At 42.9% G+C, this 18455-nt stretch overlaps 2 protein-coding genes across 4 annotated transcripts in view; one reads left to right on the forward strand and one right to left on the reverse strand.

The window, feature by feature from the left end:
• The window catches only part of TIAL1 (TIA1 cytotoxic granule associated RNA binding protein like 1), a 256506-nt gene that overhangs the window by 51711 nt on the left and 186340 nt on the right, over nt 1-18455 (reverse strand). Inside the window, exon 1 of one of the 3 annotated variants that reach the window (XM_050976375.1) lies at nt 7859-7863. The exons of the other annotated variants lie outside the window; for them this stretch is intronic. The gene's annotated coding sequence lies outside the window, so the exon portion shown is untranslated. Of the gene's footprint in view, nt 1-7858; nt 7864-18455 lie in introns of those variants that run through there. 3 annotated transcript variants of the gene reach the window in all.
• The window catches only part of INPP5F (inositol polyphosphate-5-phosphatase F), a 40389-nt gene continuing 35791 nt past the window's right edge, over nt 13858-18455 (forward strand). The window contains exon 1 of the mRNA XM_030240970.2: nt 13858-14150. Within this exon, the coding sequence (XP_030096830.2) occupies nt 14054-14150 (97 nt within the window). The 5' untranslated portion in view covers nt 13858-14053. The remainder of the gene's footprint in view (nt 14151-18455) is intronic.

An 18455-nucleotide genomic window follows, 5' to 3' on the forward strand; every position in this document is an offset into this window, starting at 1 on the left:
GTAGGTGTTGGTGAGTCCTTGGTCCCCAGGACCTTCCCTTGTGTCACAATTGATGATGAGCTCCTGTCTCATCTCCATTCCTGCTCTCCCCAGCTGCCTTTCCACAAACATGAAATGTTTCTTTCTCTTGACCTATTACCACTTAGAAAAAAGAGCAAGACAGAGCATGTGAAGATTTCTCTTAAAAATTTAGAGAGTTTGGTCAAAAAACAGTGCTGGGAGTTCAACTCTAACCTCTCTCATAAATTAAAAGTGATCTTGACCTTGAGCCAATAAATTCAAACATTTATCAAGGTTTCTGCATGACTGCATACCCAGTATGGAGCCAGCTCGTAAGATGGAACATGCCTGGAAGAATGAAAACAAGGATCAAGGTAACTGTAAATCAATCCAAATTTGCCTTCTCTCTACCCAAGAGTGAAATCATCCAATTTGCTTCAAAACTTTGAAAATGTGCACTATGGCAGATGGAAGCATCTGCTGGTGCTGAAAGTGCACTGAAGCACTACCACATTTAAAATGGCCTTATTTGTTTCATTTAGTTCCTAAATTTGTTAACTAGCACCCTGACAAATATTAAACCTTGTACATCAGAGCTATCTTTTCATTCTAAAGAGTAGTTACTTCAATATGCTGCTCTGTGACAAATAAAAGTATGAGGATTGAAGTTTAGCTGTATGGATGTATTAGATTACACTGAATAAAGGATATAAGGTAGGGTTGGATCACAATATCATAAACAAATATTGCTGCCTAGAAACAGCAAGCATAGACACATTAAAATATTTAAGGTACCTTTAATATTAACTACCTAGCAACAAGTTCCTGATTACTTCAAGGAAAATAGGCACTACTGGAGAAGGAAGGAATTGTAGCAATTATTATTGTTATACCTTTTTCCTCTCTCAGTAACAATTAGACACGTAACTCTTGTTGTATAACATACAATTAAGTGCTTAGGGAATCCCTGCCTTAAATAGTTTTTGCTTGACTATGCTAAAAAACAGACATGGTTGTGCAATTAGAAGATGTGGATTTGATAGAGCTGCATGAGAAGCTGCATGGCTGATCTCTGGTTCTCCCATGCCTCAGATTTACAGTGTGAGCCCAGCATCCTGTCTGTGCACATCCCTGGTTTGGGATTGCAGTCAGAGTCTAATGTATCCAGCTGTGGCACAGGAACCTGAGGCACCCCACAGGATGTCATTCGATGAGAGAACCAGGGCAGGGCACGGGTCTTGATGCCTCAGGTTTTAGATTTTATATTTTTCACATTCTGTGCTGCTTTAGTGTGTGGGGCTGGGCTTCATAGCAGGGGATGAGCTCTTTTCACAGAGTAGAGAGACAAAATGATTCCTGCTCTAGCTGGGGACCAAGGACAAATGACCCAAATCTCAGCCCAGGAGCACAAACCCTGTGGGCTGGAGAGAGAAAAACAAGCAGGGTGGGAGTGCCTGGGCTAAAGCTGGGCTGGGACAATGAACTGCAAGGTGGGAATGGAGCAGAGCTGATCCCAAGGAGAGACCCTGTGACCAGTCGTGCATTTTGGGACCATTTTGGTTCATCTTGGGTGTGGCCCTGGCTGGGCTCTGGTGCTGCCCAGGGTGTGTCCATTGAAGCTTTCTAATAAATCCCTATTTTATTCTTTAGCTCTGTCCAGCCTCTGTTCTAGGTCAGCTTTCACAAGGCATCAGTGTCACCTCCAGGGATGCTGCTGATGTCACCTCACCCGAGTGTCCCCACGAGGGTCCCAGTGCAGCACTGCCACCTCCCTGCCGCACCCCTGCCCCTCCCAGGCCCCAGAATTTCCTCCTGCCGTGCTGGAAGAGCAGAAGACTGCCATGGAAAAGGGTTTCCTGTAATAGTGAAGAGAACTTTCTCACCTTGCATGTGCCCACCGTGCTGGCAGTGTGCTCTGGGGGATGCCTCCATTTCTAGGGTTTATTTTCAAAGCTTATAAAACATGTCAGGTTTGCATTGGAGGCCTTGGGGTCCTGCACTTCCAGTTTTAACATTGACATATCCAGCATTCTAACAGGGCATACTTTCAGATTCCAAGCTGGGTTTTGTAGAACACTGCTTGCAAGTGACACTCTTGATCTTCACATAAAAGCAATAAATATTTCCACTCTTGGATCTACATGAAGATAATTACCCCAACACAGGCATTAGAGTTTGTTTCAGTTTATAAACCACAAAAAAAAGCCATTGGCTCATTTCTGCCCCTCTTTATTCCATAACCACAACTCTAATCCTCATTCTAAATCTCAAAATCATCCACAATCCTAATCCATCAATATCAAAAGAAATACAAACCTGCAGATTCAGAAAGAACAAACCCAGATTTTTTCCAGCAGCTCTTCTGGAGTGAACACAAGCAGCAGCTCTTAATTTCCTGTGGGCTTGAAACTGAGCACAACCTAAGTGAGGGAGGGGATGGTAAATTGAAGTGGAAAAAGCACTGGGGAAGGTGTGGTTTCAAATGCCTTGCTCTCAGTGACACCTGCTTTTGAGATTAGTGAGCAGGTCAGCGTTGGTGTGATGGGCCTGGCTTTTCTACAGGAGAGAATGAATCAGCCAGCTGTAAAACCAGGCCCTGTATCAATGCTCACCGTGAAAAAGTTTGCAAATTTTACTCACTCACTTGAATTTTTGGTTTTTATCAAGCAAGAAATGTAGAATTGAGACATATCGTTATTATTTGTGAATGTGTATTGTGCTTTCCTCTAATAAATCTGGTAAAAGTTATTTCTTTAGCATAAGTGATGCTTTCTTGGTTTAATTAAAATTAAACATGCATTGTCAGATTTTTACAGAGAGGCTTAAAGCATTTATCTTTATAATTTATTCACATTTTGTACCATGCAAGCTACACTACCAAGAGGGTGAAATTCTCTCATTGTCACATGATGTTATTTTTGCTTTCTGTCTCTCAGTTTTCCATCGGGAGCTCTGCATGAGTCCCCAGTATTTGCTGGTGAAGCCTGATCCATCGGAGTAATCCCCTCCTGCTGCTTCTTTTCCTGTAACTCTCCTCTCGAGGGCAGGAGATTTAAGGAGCTTTTTGTGCTTACAATTTCCCCTGTCCTCCCTGGTGGATTTTCTGTCTCAAGGACTGGACAGCCAAAGCTGTTCAGAAGCTGGAACAGAGCCTATATATATTCCTGTACATGACAGAGCAAGAAAAGACTCAATTTTTGTATTCGCTCAAATGGACATTTCCAGTCTGAGTCAAGCAGGTCATGTGCAGAAGGCACAACAAAACAAAACCCCAAGAGTCTGTCAAATTTAAAATCTCAGCTCCTAAAGTTCCTTGGGCTTGATCTGAGACACTTGTTCCTAACTAACGTGTTTTGTTACATGATGCTCTGCTAAAGGCAAATCCACTCAGTGGAAGAACCTAGCAGTGCCAGTGAGTGGTAATTAAATGTTCATTGTACAGATTTTGAGATGGGGACATTCAGGTTAGATCTCAGAAGAAAATTTTTTCACTCTCTGTGTTCTCAGGCATTGGGAATTGGTTGCTCACAGAGATGGTGGAGTCACCATCCCTGGGGTGTTCAAGAGGAGCAGGGGGATGTGCTTTGGGCTTTAGGGGTGGACAGCCGGACTGGATGATCCTGAAGGTCTCTCCCAGCCCAGACAATTCAGTGATTCTGTGACTCTGCACGGGTGCACTATGAAAATGGTCCATTGCAGCTCCATCAGCATTAACACAGGAGGTGACAAAGCCACCTTGCCCAGATCCCCCGAGGTCTGCGATGTGCGGGGACAGTCCCAGCCCCCTCGCAGCACCTCGCTATGACGTCAGAGCCCCGTGACGTAGCGCGGGCGGCGGCCGGCAGGGGGCAGCAGCGCCCCGCGGATGGCGGCGGACCCGAACCCAGCGGCTTTACGGGAAAACCGCGGGTGACGTCACAACCGCACCGGGGGCAGCGGCTGGCACCGAGCTCCGCACGGCGGGACAGAGAGGGCAGCGCTTGTGTCGGTCTTAGGGCACATAAACATCATTTTGGCTCAGCACATCAACGTCATTATGGCTCAGGTGTTGCTCTTAGAACCCTCCAAACCCTCAAAACTGCAAAATAAGAGCAGGATTTAAGTAGTCCCAGTGCTTTGTATCAGTTATTTTTCCTTATACAGGCTTTGAAGATGTACTGGGAGGAGCAGCAAGATATAATATTTCAGTGAAAGGTTAGGCTAACAATCTCCAGAGGTCCCTGCTGACCAGCTTTGGGATAGCTACACTTCGATTTCTGAAAAACCCATTTTGGAAGGGCAAGATATTAAAATCACAATTATCTATTCAGTAAATGTTTCTTTTGTTGAGGGTGCTCTTGGTCAAAGCCAGGCTGGGTCAGAATTCGTATGAGCCACTGTTTCCCTGAGAGGAAGTGATTGCATATCACCTCAGAGTGACTGATGTCACCAAGAAAAGCTGCCAAGGAGCCACAAACCTCTGACTCTAAGGATTGCTCCAGTCTTTATGATTTCATGGCTGAGACAGCCTTCCCTTCAACAAATTGGGCTGTAAGAAGAGGACATGTAAGTATAGAGCAAAAATTGTTCTTTGCATGATGGACTAGTGACCACATAAATTAATTCAATTATCACAGTTGTTGGGGATTATTTTTCACCTGATTTCCATCTCATGGAGCTTTGCATGCTTCTGTGTGTACTTATGTAGACTTTTAATTACCTGATTCCAAAGTGCTTTCCAGTCATGACATACTCCATGGGCATAGGTCATGTGCCCATTATTCAGTTTACAAGTAGCACAGGGAATTTTTTGAGTGTCAGTTATATAACCCAGTGGTGTTGAGTGTTGATTCCCAGTGCTCCCCAAATTCTTTCCCCACAGGCATTATAAAACCATGGCAGGACATACATTTTTCATTTTCTCTTTCTTAAACTGAATCAAAAATATTAAACAAAACTGATATTTAAAATTACATACTCTGGCTGAGAATCTATCCTATTACTATGGTTGGTTTTGTTAGTATTAAATTGTGATTACTTTTGGATGCTGTGTTTGATGAAGAGTAGGACAGGAGCTCCTATTTTTAGGATTGTTAGCAAATTTAAGGGGTTTTTTTTTTTCACTTTTAATTAACAGTGCAGCTCGAGGCAAATCAAATCAGCCAAACAGAACAATTGCTTGTGTGGTGCACCAGCTGGTCTCAGAAACCTCATTTCAAACTGGTTTAGTTAAACAGGAAAGTTATTTAGGGACTTGCTCATGTTTGCTTTCTCATTTTTGGGGGTGTTTTTTCTTGCCCATTCAGGGCTGCTTTTTCTGTAAAGAGGTAAATATGGCTGAGGGGGGAGAAATGGAATGTCAGCCTTTTTTCTCTTTTTTTACCCTTTTTCCTTGCACAGCTTACAACAGCTGCCTAGTAAAAAAAGAAAAAAAGCATTGATAAATGTCACAGAAAGAAACAAAATTCTTATGAAGGAGACTTTCTTTTCTTAATTAAAACAATAAATTGAGAAGCTGTGGCCCAAACCTTCTGGTGAAGTATCTACAGCCTTAGGGAAGTGCTGGAATCCACTGAAATGTGATAATTCACCATTTCTCAGGTGATTCTGGATGCCCAGGTTCAATTTGCACAATATTTATAACGAGGCAGTGACCTCACAAGAGCTGCACACAGGACATGACATGAAGCCCATAGTTCAAAAGGCTCAGAACTCAGCAGGAAGAGGCACAGAAAGCAAAGAGGGTTGGTAGGATGGATGCTGCAATTTCTTGCAGCTGGCAAGTATTTGCAGTTCTGTGGGACTGCTACAGAAACTTCTACTGCTGCTTGACAGACCCATGCATTAGACAAGAAAGACAGGGAATGGGTGAAAAGAAGGTTAAAGAAATGTGGAAATGGGCAAAGAGACTGAGATTCATAAAAATTAAGGGTGCAGCAAATCCTTGTAGGTTGTGACTAGGAAGAGATCACATTACCTCGTTCCTGTCTTGCCTAACCTGTTCTTAAACAACACCAGCAGTGGACAGTGCCCAGATAATGTCACTGAGCTGCCTATTCCCAGGCCTGTTTAGCCAAATGCTTTGTTTCTAACTCATTCTTTGTTTGTCTAACTCATTCTTCCTGTGGTTATGCTCAGTACTTGTATTTTCTGGAATAAGACTTGGGATTGTTTAGCTTCAGAATGAAAAGGGAACTCAGGGGGGAACCTTTTCAAAGTGTGTAAAGGCCTGAAGGGGGGAAGAAGATGGGGCTAGACTCTTCTCATGGATTTCCTGTGAAGAGGAAATGGCTGCAAACTGAAAACCAGGAAATTTCACTTAGAGTTAAGAATTTTTGTTTTTCTGTGAGGGTGGCCAAACAGTGGCACAGATTACCCAGAGTGGGGATGGAATCACTGTCTCTAGAGATACCTGAACCCCTCTGGATGTGAACCTGGACAAACCTCCCTGGCTGATCCTGCTGTGAGCAGAGGGCTTGAACCACAGGTACCTTTCAGCCTCCACCATTCTATGGTTCAGCAACACTGGGCAAAGAAACCAGTTGTTCTTGTCCTCTTTCCAGAAATTCTTGTGTGTTTCAAGACTGTTTTCCTGTTTCCAATGAGAAACTAGTCCAAAAAATCCCTCTTTTTGAAATAATAAATCACAGCCTTGAAAGTTCAGATTACCCTTGATTTCCTTTGGCCTGTTTTCTATAGATAATTCTTAAAATGGTTGTATCAAACTGAATATAGAATTCCCACTGAGATCTGACTCAGAGCAGAGTAAAAGGATTACTGCATAGGTCTTATGCATAATGCTCCTGTGTATTCATTGTAGTATAAATGGATTTCTTTTTCACTTTTTTGTTACTGGCTCCTCCATCAGTTTATGATCTAGGATTACCCCAGAACTCCTGATTAACCAACTCTTCCTGAGCTTGTATTTATACAGATGATTATTACTCTTGAAAATTTTTCCTCTTGCCAGGCATTTCATTCATTTCAGGTAATTTATTCAGCTTGCCACAATGAGCTCACAATGGAATCCTGATACACAGCAGGATCTCTGACCCTTCTAGCCTGATGAGTTTCCTAAGTGCACTCATTATTCCATTATTTGGGCCATTGGCAAAGGTCCAGGATAGCACCAAACTGGACTGTGAACAGTTAGTAACCACTCTCCAGGAGAAACTTCCCAAATGTTAGGACTGTACCAGAAGTGGACCATATTTCCTTCAGTAGTTACAGGGAAATCAAAAGGAACAGGATCAAAAGTTGTATAAAGTACAGACACAACTATTGTCCAAGTCTGCTAAACCTTCATAAGAAGAAAGGATGTTGATTCAATCTCATGTTTATTATCTTAGCTGTTCACACTTAGTTGTCTTGCAGGTATTTGAAAGTACATACTTTGGGGTTTTTTCTGTTCATTCTTTTCATTTAAGAAAAGATCTAAAATTCTGTAACTCTTCCTAGTTTCCCTTTGTTAGGATCAGGATGGTGGCACAGATTCCTCAATATATAGGAAGTTATAACTGCCCAGTGGTTTCACAGACATTGGGAAACAATAGGAAATTAGAAACCTGAATACTTTTCCTACTTTCTGAGGGATGAGGGGCCTCATCCTCTGTCAGTTTTCAAAGGTCAGCACTTACTTCTCCAAGCTAATCATGTCTCCAGCTGGTCCTACCAGATTGATGACCTAGTGTAAGTCCTGCAACAACAACACATGCTTGTCATTTTCCCTTCAGTAATCACTCAGGGATAGCTCTATTTCCTCCCACATCCTATATGGTGTAATGGTGTATATGGCCTTAATAAATAAAAGGGTGCCTTGCAATTCTTTATGTGTCTCTTCCCCCAAAGAGGCAATTGACCATTTATATGCAGTTTCTAGGATATTTTAAAATTTTGTTTAGGAATGCCTTTGGCCTTATCTCAGAAACATCAGGTGAAGCTGAGTCATTTGTGTAGCTCCATACCTGTCAAAGTGTTACAGCCCTCTGATTTGTCACACATAGCCATGGAGCCAGCGTAAAACCTATTACAGAAATGCAGGATATAAATTGTTCAGATAGATAGATGTTGTAATATAATTAAAATATCAAAGTGAAAAGCACATTGCCAAGTGTTTCATGTGACTCTTATTCCACCTTGCTCCACAACAATCTTGCTTCTCACTGGCAGTCCCCCCTGTCATTGCAGAACCTGACAGACTCCAACAAAAATACAGAACTTCCCTGATTTGTTTGAGGTATGACCATACATAAATCCTATTTTATTATTATTACCATAAAAGATAGACGTTGATTTCATCTATCTGCATACAAATACAAATGTAAACTGTTGCCATGGCAATTTAAAACATTTTACACATATCAATATAGTCAGGCTATAAGAATTTTGCATAGTAGGGAACAAATGTTACCTTTAGTCATAAATGTAAAAGTGTGGTGCAAAGAACCTGCTATGTGTTCAAGGACAAGGACTCTTTCTGATTTTCAGTTCTCTTTTTCCCTCTCATGTCTATCTTCTTTTCCTAGGTTTGACAATGACCTACATAGCATTGCACGAGAAAGGAAAAGCAAATGGAAAGCAAAGCCAGCAATAAACACTTTTAGCCTGTATATAGCAATGATCATCTCTCCTAGTCACTCAAGTATAGAACATATAATCTCACAGGAAAATAAAGTTCTTTTAATCTTCTGGTTTTGTCCTATGAGAGTCATAAGAATTCTAATTACCGGCACAGTACTTAACTGAGCATCAAGAGCTTGAGGATTGCCAGATCTATACAGGACTTTTTTATCCACATGCCACAGATGAAGGAAAAGCTGATAAGTGTTTTTTGACCTAAATTGTTGCCTGGCAGCTAGAGATTCTGCTCTTGGGAGGAGAGAGTTGAGTGTCACTTTCTGAACTTCACACATCCCTACTCCTCTTAAACACTGAGGTGTATCTGCAGTGTAAATGCAGCATTAAGTAGAGGCTGAGCTTCTGTAAATAAGAGTTCTCTTGGAGACCCATGGATATGTGTGTCAGAGAGTTTTTTATGGCTCCACATTTCTGCCTGAGAAATTTCACTCACACTGTTAAAAGCAATCACCTCATCTGTGTTAAGACACAGCAAGGCTTCCAGAAGACCACTCTTACTGTTCCACCTCATGACATTTGGGAAAGGTGATGGTCCCTGAAAAAGCTCTTTTGGATGACACTCCCTGAGGCTCATCCCAGGGCTCTGCTGTTCCATATGTGATCACATGAATTGAGTTCCTTAAGAGCTGCAACAGAAAACAGGAGATGTACTTCAGAACTACCTCTGACAGGCTCCAGCTGCTGAGGGATCTGTAGGACAAAACTAGATCTAATTTTAAATAAAGCCCCTGAAGTGTGCATAGTTCAGCAGCACGTGTCTAGTTCTCCAAACCCTTTCCAATTCTATGGCACTGCCTCCTAACACAGGCATGGTTGGCATTAACATATCCATAGCATGGCCATGATCTGATTCAGCTCATGTGACACTGGCACTGTCTGAGTGACACTAAGGTAAGTGACTCCACAAAATCAGGCTCCTTCTGCTCAGTAAGGTCAGGTAAATTTGTTCTAACTTCAGTTACTGTGATACCCAGTTTCATAAATAGTATTTAATAGGTTATTGTGCATCTGCAAATCCAGTTGACAATATGCTGCACAAATGCTTGTGGCTATCCAGTGCAGGCATGGGACAGGAATAGAAACACACAGCTGGGAAGGAGGCAAGGATTATTTAAGCTGGCTTTAGCAGCATCCAGTATTGTTGGTGAATGTCACAGTGTGTCAGACCTTACTCTGCAAAGTTCCCTCTGGAACAGCTTCTGGGGTGAGGAAAGGAGAGTTTGACCCCAAGTTAATTTGTTGCATAGGCTTTTGCTGCAGCTGGACAAGTGCTATTTTGAAAGCATATTATTCTCAATATAGAGAATGGAGTGATATAAATATTTATGTTAAAACTTTATTAACTGAATGGAGTAATAATTTTCCATCACAACTCAGTAATGCTTAAATCCTGGAATGCTGAAACCACTGCCTTTCAAGCTGATGAAAAATGCCTCATCATCCTATCCCTTAAACACCTCATTCTGTTATTGACCTTGCCTTTTGTAATGGCTCTAAATCCCTGGAATCTGAGCAGCCATTGCTGGCTCTGCACAGCACCTCACACCGTGGGGATCCTTATCAGAACTGGAGCTCCTGGGCATGACATGAATGTAAACAGTGCATAATAATTCATAAATATTGTATAAATAATGAGTGCCAGGAGAACAGGGAGCAAGAGGAATGTGATTCAACCCCGCCCTCCCACTTTTCCTGCATTTATTTCCATCACATATGACTGACAGATTTTTGCACTGAATAGCTAATTCATTTCCTTTCCTAGGGCAGCCAAACCCAGGGAAAAGTGACAAAAAGACATGTATAACACTTCAGCACTTGGCAACTACTGTGTTCTTCAGGTGTCATTTAATGCTTGGCCTCCACAGTATTCAGAGTCATGCAAAAATAAAAGTAATGCAAAAATATAAAGTTAGTTATGCAAAAATTGAATGTATATTTATATTTATTTGAGTGTATATATACCTATATATATATATATATATATATATATATATATAGTTACTTTTGATGTTTTACTGTCTAGTCTACTGATACATCCTGAGGAAGAAGCTAGATCCAGTAGACACCGGTAACATTACAAAGATGATGCTGTCTTTTGTTTCTATAATATTAAAATAGAAAAAAAAAACCCTGGGGGAATTAAAGCAACTTCCAAGAAAGCTAATTGTAAAATGAATTCAAATTGGCTAAATGGTATCAGAAAAAAACCTTTAAAAAATATTTTTTTTTTTCTAAAAGATAAATTCCAGTGATCCTGAAATTTTACTTTTAATCCTTTTTAAAGGCAGAATTTTTCTTTTTGTGATGTGAGCTATTTTCTTCTTTAGAAAAAACTCAAGCCCAAATTAAAAGTAAAAAAAGGAAGAGAAGTTCTTCCAAAGGGTAATAAAACCATTAACTTCTTCAGACTGAGGAAAAGAGAGTAGAATCTGTTTTAAATGAGATGCAAATTCGATTACAATGGCCGTGAATAACAGCCTGCTGTTTACTTTGGAGAAATTATGAATTAAATGTAGCCTTGGTATAGTATAAACCATATTTTAACTGAGGAAGGCAGCCCAACAACACAGTAAGGAATCTTTATGTGTGCACCAGCTTGGTATTTGGCAAAGTGCAATTTGCAATTCCAGAATAAAAGAATCGTAGGCAATCAAAACATTCTCATTTATTTTTGAAAATGGTCCCATTGATTTGCTCTTAAGAGCCAGTGCAACAGAGGGAAATCAATACACTGTCCATAAGCCATAGAGTGTATTGCAGATATTAACCACATACACATTGCTTTGAAGAGAGAAGGTTGTTCTCTTTCTAGTGCTTACTGAAATAGAAATATTCCCATTGCAAGTAAGAGATTTTCATGGCAAAGGAGGAAATACCAGAGTTCCTCTTCCTTTAGACATAACTACAGCTGCCACAAAAAGCTTCTTCAGTGAAAAGAAAGCTAAAAATAAATTCAGACAAAAATTCTTATGCAGAGCTGCTTTCCCTGGGTTTTGAGATTTTGCATTTTCTTGCCAAAAAGCTAATGTTCATGCCAGTAGTTTTGTATTTTTCTGTTATAAAACACAACACACAACTATTTTTCAGTAGTACATTTACAGGCACTTCAGAAAATGTTCTAGTTCCAAACAAATCTCTTTTATCCACTAGATTGCCTGCCAGGAGACCCTCTTGTTTTACTCTTGTTCTGGGGAAGTTCCTTCTCAAAACAGATTTTTCAGTCTCTGTTTAATGCACAGCAGACCCTCTCTAAAAAGCACACAAAAGCTTTCTCACAAACATATTTCAGAAGAGGCAAGAAACCTCACTAAGAGAACCTTCCTAAGCTCCAAAGGAAAACAGAGGCACATGGAAGAGGGTAGGGAATGCCAGGGAGGAATACAGAGGTGATGACTTGGACACACAGGGGTGAAAATAGAAAGGACAAAGCACAGGTGGGTTAAAAACTAGCAAGGAGTACAAAGGGTAACAAGAAAGGCTTCTGTAGTTTGGCATCAAAAAAGATGACCCAAGAATTTTCTAACATTTAGAAATAAAGTTCCTCCCCCTGTCTACAGTGCCATTTCCAAATCTGGTACCCTTCACCTCAGGAAGAGTGATGCATTTGTCCAATCCATCCAGCCAATTGTACTTCCAAGTGTGGAGTGTTACTAAATCACATCCCTTTCTGTTAACCAACATTTAAACATGAGCTCAAGCTGCTGGCAATCAGGTAATACTGAAAGAGTGCATGACGAATTGTCAGCCTACGCATTTCCTCACCATCAGCTAGTGACAATGAATTGCAAAAATGCAAAATTAGCTTTCAGGTTTTTTCCCCTATGCTAACTAAAGCTGAAAGGCTCATAAAAACAGCAGCCAGCTGTGAATCTATGGAAATATGGAAAACATGCTGAATGCAAACAGAAAACTATCCACGGGGGAGAAAAAAAAAAAAGCTCTGATCAAAGAGGGAAAAAAGGCAAAACAAAAGTCTGTCCTTGAAATCCCTGCAAGTATTTTAATGGTGACCCTATGATAGAGATGATGTTGCAAGAGAGAAATATTTAGTGAATGATAGTGCAGACTAAAGACATGGGAGCAAAAATGATGCTTGGACCCACTGAGAAGCTCAATTCCTAGTCCCAAAGCAGAAAAGTTCTGAAGTGCATGCTTATCTTAAAAGACGTGAGTATTCAATAAAAGCTATTTAAATTATACATCTAAAGTAATGCCTTTAATGCCACTTAAATGCATTTTTAGACTGGCTGCTCAGTGCCTCCCAAAATCAAGCTCTTCCCTCGCTCTTGACTGTTCAAATTTAATAATGAGATTTCTCATTTCTTAATGTCCTTTAGTCACTTAGTGTTTTCTAGCATCACCAATATATATCAATGGAGAAAAGTAGTATGAGAGAAACCCATCTTTTCAAAGAGAGGTTTGAAAGTAGTGTTTTTCTCCTTCTGCAGGTGGTTTAACAATAATTGGTAAATGTTTTAATTTGCGAACTGAAGCAGCCAGCAGCCCATTCACTGGGATGCCAGGTGCCCACCAGAGCTGCTCCATCACTGCCCTGGCTGTATGCAGGACAGGATGCTTTCTGTCTGTGTCCATCTCTTCCTCAATTTCACAGGGAGTGGGACTTCAGCGCCTGTGATCAAACAAAAACTCTGGAACCTGTGGGCAAGCCCTCAATAAGGCTGGGGAGGGTCTGTAGCAGTTTGCAGGTACATTTTCCATTGCTGCCTGCAGAAGAGACGGAATGATTTGCCTTTTCATCAGATGCCGCCTTCTGGATAAATATTTAACATAACGATGAGCCCTGTGCTGTGGTCCTGAGATTTCCTTTCACCTCGAGTTATACCGTGCATCACATTCTGAGGGCTGAGCGGAGCGGAACTGAGGGGAGCGGGGATGAGGGGAGCCGGACTGAGGGGAAAGGGCTGAGGGGAAGGCGCTGAGGGGAGCCCGCCGAGGGGAAAGGGCTGAGAGGAGCTGATCTAAGGGGAGCCGGGCTGAAGGGAGGCGATCGGAGGGGAGCTGATCTGACGGGAAGCGGCTGAGGGAAAAGGGCCGAACAACCTCCGGGACCGCCGGGCAGGGTCGGGCACGCAGCCCTTCCCCTCACAGACCCCGCCTCCCGCACAGACCCCACCCCCTCTGGCCCCACCCCCTGCTCTGCCCGTTTAAGCGCTCGCGGGGCGGGGCCGGGCGCTGTCACGTGCGGCGGCGGGAGCGGAACCCGAGCTCGCGCCCGCTCCGCCCGCTCGCGCTCCGGCTCCGGGGCAGCGCCCGCGTGCGCGCGCCCCCGCGCGCGGCTGCTCGGGAGCGCGCGCCCCCGCGCCGGCCATTCCCCCTTCCGCCCCGGGGCCGCGCGCGGCGGCGGGAGCGGCGGGAGCGCCCCTTCCTCCCGTGCCGCCCTCCGTCCCTCTCCGCCGGCGGCTCCCGGCGCGCCAGCATGGAGCTGTTCCAAGCCAAGGACCACTACATCCTGCAGAGCGGGGAGCGGGCGCTCTGGTGCAGCCGGAGGGACGGCAGCCTGCAGCTGCGAGCCGGTGAGACCCCAGCGGCCGCGCCCGGGGAAGGGCGGGCTGGGAGCCTCCCGAGCGCCGGGGGCGGGCGGGGCCGGCGCGGTGTCCCCGGCGGGTCGGTACCGCTGGCCATCCCCCCGCAGGTCGCAGGAGCAGCCCCGAGTCCCCCGGGCCCTGGGAGGTCACGCGTGTCCCGGTGTCCTGGCTGCCGCGCCTCTCCGTGAGGTTGTTTCCCCGCTAGTAAAGCAGCGCTGTCCGCGCCCGGTGTGACCGCAGCGGTGCCGGTGGCCCCGGTCATCCCCGGGGAGCATCGCTGGGGCGAGGGGCCGTGCGGGGCTGGTGTCAGCCTTACATAAGGGATGCTCCCGGGCATTGCGTCTTTGGGCAGATGGGTCCCGTGGTGGCCTCTTCCCGGAGAAATTGAACAGGTGGCTGCACTGAGGAGGGACTGGGTCATCTGTAAGGTCCATTCCAGCCCTTTGACGGGCTGTGATTCTGTGGCTTCTAAAGCGCTTCTGAATTTGTCAGTGATTACGGGCTGTGTAAGTGACAAGTGCAGTGTGTATTAATACAAGACTGAAGGGAAGGCAGCGTGAACAAAAACTGAGCTGGAGTTGTGTAAAAGGGAATTTTGAAACCATGGTAATTATCCTGCCCTACCTTTAGGAGTAGAGGTGTCTTTAAAATAAAATGCCACCCTTGCTTTGTGTCATGTCTGCACGCTGTCCATGGCAGGAGGTTGGAACCAGATGGTCATTAAGGTCCCTTCCAAGCCACACCGTTCTATGAGTTTTTGTCATTCTGTGTGATTCTAATATGTAGCTTTGATGTAGAGGACCACTCTGACCCTCTTTGTATGAGAAAGAAACTCTCAGTAGCTGTGTGTTTCACCAGACATGTGGCAGGCTGCACAGATCTTACTTACAGCTTTCTAAAACTGGGATCTGTGTTTTGCTGAAAGAGGTGTCTGAACATGTATGTGACCAGGCTGCTATCTGAGTGCAGTAGACTTTATGAGCTTCTGTGAAAGGCTGGACAAACTTTTAACATAAACATTAAATACCGTTGTTATCTGTGTTTCTTCAAAGAACTGTTTTTCATACTGCACTTTCTTGTGTTATGTTTTCATCCTTGAGTTGTGTCTTCTCAGCGCAGTTTGTTTGTGTCTCTTAGATAAAATTGCAATCTGTGTTAGCATGACTAATTCTTGTTCATCAACTTCACTAATCCAGCAATACTTTGATTTGCAAGTGACCTTACAAAGTAATTGGTGTTAAGCTATCAGACAGTACTGCTAGTCAGTGAAATTTGTGCATTCACAGGGGAGAAAACCCCTCAGGTTTAGGTTTGTGATGGTTACAGCCATCTGCATGGGCTGAAAGCTCTTCCTGAACCCACAGTAATTAAAGCAACTAATGATCTGTAGTTCTGGAGATTAGTGTTTGATAACTTCAACTTTCATCAATGCCTTGCTTTCACTCAGCCATTGCTGTGTTTTATTTTTTCTTGGTGAGCCTTAACCTGCTGGAGGCTTTGCCAGTGCCCAGCAGTTTGTCTGCCTGCTGTTCCAGCAGCATTTTGTCCTGTGCCTGCCTCTGCATTTTCAGGCAGTTTCCATGTGATCCCTATTGTGTGTGACCTGCAGATTAACTAAAGGTAATGTGATATTGAAGTCCCCTGGCCTGCTTGAAACTCTCAATTGTTAGCAGTGCTTTCCCATTTCCATGTGTTTGCAGCTTTGTTTTTCCAGCCCTCTCTGTGGATCATCATCTTGACAGTGGACTCCAGGTCTCTGAAATAAAATACCTTAGCAGGTTGAAAGTAAGCCCAAGAAAGAAACAGTTCTGTCACAAGAAGGGTTTCTTGGATCAATAGCTCTGTCTTGTATTAAGACAAAACTGCATATCCTCAAGTCTGCAATTTTATTACATTTGACCATTTATTATTGAGGCCAGTTTCATACCCGGAAATGAGTAAATGGATTTCTGTGTGATGAGTCACTGCTGTGTTAAAAAAAAACAACAAAGTCATAACTTGTGTTCATTGACATGTTTAATAATCTGTCAAAAGGCTGTGATCTAGCTCTGTGTCTCTGCTTGGTTTCAGAGACTTGGTTTTAAAAATTCTGTCTCACAGAGGCTGCTCTGAATTAATCTTTGCACATCCATGGGTTGAAATAGAAAATATTGGTAAACCTTGCAAATCATTACTTGAGGAGTTATGCCTGAGTCTAAAGAGTTGATGCTCAGCTTGAAAGTACTCTCCTCCCTCAACTATAAAGGCATGTTCAGAAATTGGCCAATATTGAGAGCTGTATTTCTAACCTCTTTGAATCATGGAGATAACAGCTTGAATTAAAAAAAAAAAAAAAAAAAGGCAAATAATCTTGGTAAATATTTGCCATAAGCAAAGTCTGAGGTTGGCCCTTGTTTGAAGGATGTCAGCCTGTGTTTACAAGATGTTTCTGGGTTTTTTCAATTCTCTAAAGTGAAAGCACTAATGAGTCACCTGCAGGAAATCCATGAATCACTTTGGCATCATAGACTTTTCTTTTTATTTTTTTTTTAAATGATTTGGCTGCTGAGAGTGTACATTTTTCAGTGTAGTGAAAAAACATGTGCTGTTCAACCATGCCTTAAATACCTTACATCAGGTTTTGGTCAGGATTTCACTCTTGGATTACTCTGTTTATGCTCTCTGTGGCTGCTCCTGGCTGGTAGTTCTACACAGATTAGAAATATTTTTTATTGATGATGTTTGTATAAATTGTGTTTGTATTTGCATTTATATACATATATGTGTGTGTAAAGGCTAAAAAGTGTTGAAGACACTGAATCCTTCTCAGCATTTGTTAACAGCAGTAGAAGGAATGAGACTGTTGTGGTGTAAAGCTTCTATTATTGAGCTGGCCTTGATCCAGGCAGTAATGTCAAATATGATTGGGAACAGTTGCTAGTAAAACTATTTCATGTAATTGTACTGATTCCCATTGCTCTGGAGAAAAAACCTACCAAATATTTTGAGGGATACACAGATTGGAATTAATGTAACCCAGCTTTTGGGGATGTCATTGTCAAAGACTTCATTGCCTCTTCTTGAAAGAGTAAGATGGATTAAGCTGTGTTTTACCTCTGGAGCTGTAAACTAGAGGCAGATGAGCATTTGTTTGTTTCAAACAAACACTTTAGGAATTTATTGTTACAGAATTCATTTTCATCTGTTGAAAATGGTTGTGACTCAGCAACTGAAATGTACTTTAAATACTTTCAGTGAGGGATGTGTTACCAAACAGTATTTTATTTTCAGAGTAGCAGGGGACACGTTTCAGGTTAGGTGTCTTAGTCTGATAGTGTGAAGTCATCTTTGAATCACAAATCATAAGGCCATCTAATATTCCAGCTGTGTGCTTGCCTTCCTCCTCCAAGGCATTGCAGGAGTCACGTAGAAATGACTTGTCAGAATTCCTGAGCTGCTCTTCATGGCTGCAGACTGGAGGAGCAAGGGCAGTTCCTTAGTGGAAGCCTGGAAGTGCTCAAGGAAGGCCCTGAGCTAATGAATGGTGTAAGGAGTGATGCCACTGCCACCAAAAGGTGCATTGCTAAGTTTTCATCTGCAGAGCAGTCCTAGACATGGCTCTGAGGGGTGACAGCCTGAGTGTGAAGTCATGCTGCTGAATTATTTCATACAAAACTGCCTTCCTGAATTTCAGTAGTATGGCTTGGAAACTGCCTGTCTATTCTGGGCAACGAATTCCACAGGAGGCTGGAGCTTTGGTATTTCAAGTTTCTTCAGAAGGAACCTCAAGCTGTTTTTTGACACCTTTTTAGCTGCAGTGGGTACTGCACTGTTTCTCACCCTTGCTTGCTCATTCTGTTCCTCTGTTCCCTCCTCTCTCCTGGTTGTCAGCACCACGTCCTTGTGGTGGCTGTGACAAGCCAGATGTCAGAGCTGATCTGCATTAGCTGGAGAATGTAGGCTGAAAAAATCTGCAGCACCTCGGTCCCTGCTGCTGCTTTTGCCTTCCTGTGAAAGAGAACAGAGGGGACCAGGGGAGTGGGCTGGGCTGCTCTCTATCCTTCCTCTGATTAACTATTGCATACATTAGTCACTGTTTCAGTTTCTGACTCTGAGGTGAGATCTTCCTATATATTTATCAGAGCGAAATTATTTTCTGCCATTTATAAGTAAAGTCTAGTTTGTAATTCCATTTGCAGTTCTTTTTATAGAGCATAGTAAACCTAAAACTGAGACTTAAGTGGGTTGGTGGTGTGTTAAAGCCTAGCCTGGTGAGAATTAAATACACCTTGAGGTGTTTCTTTAACTTTCCTG

The sequence above is a fragment of the Serinus canaria genome, chromosome 6 (assembly GCF_022539315.1).
Source record: "Serinus canaria isolate serCan28SL12 chromosome 6, serCan2020, whole genome shotgun sequence".
NCBI lineage: Eukaryota > Metazoa > Chordata > Aves > Passeriformes > Fringillidae > Serinus > Serinus canaria.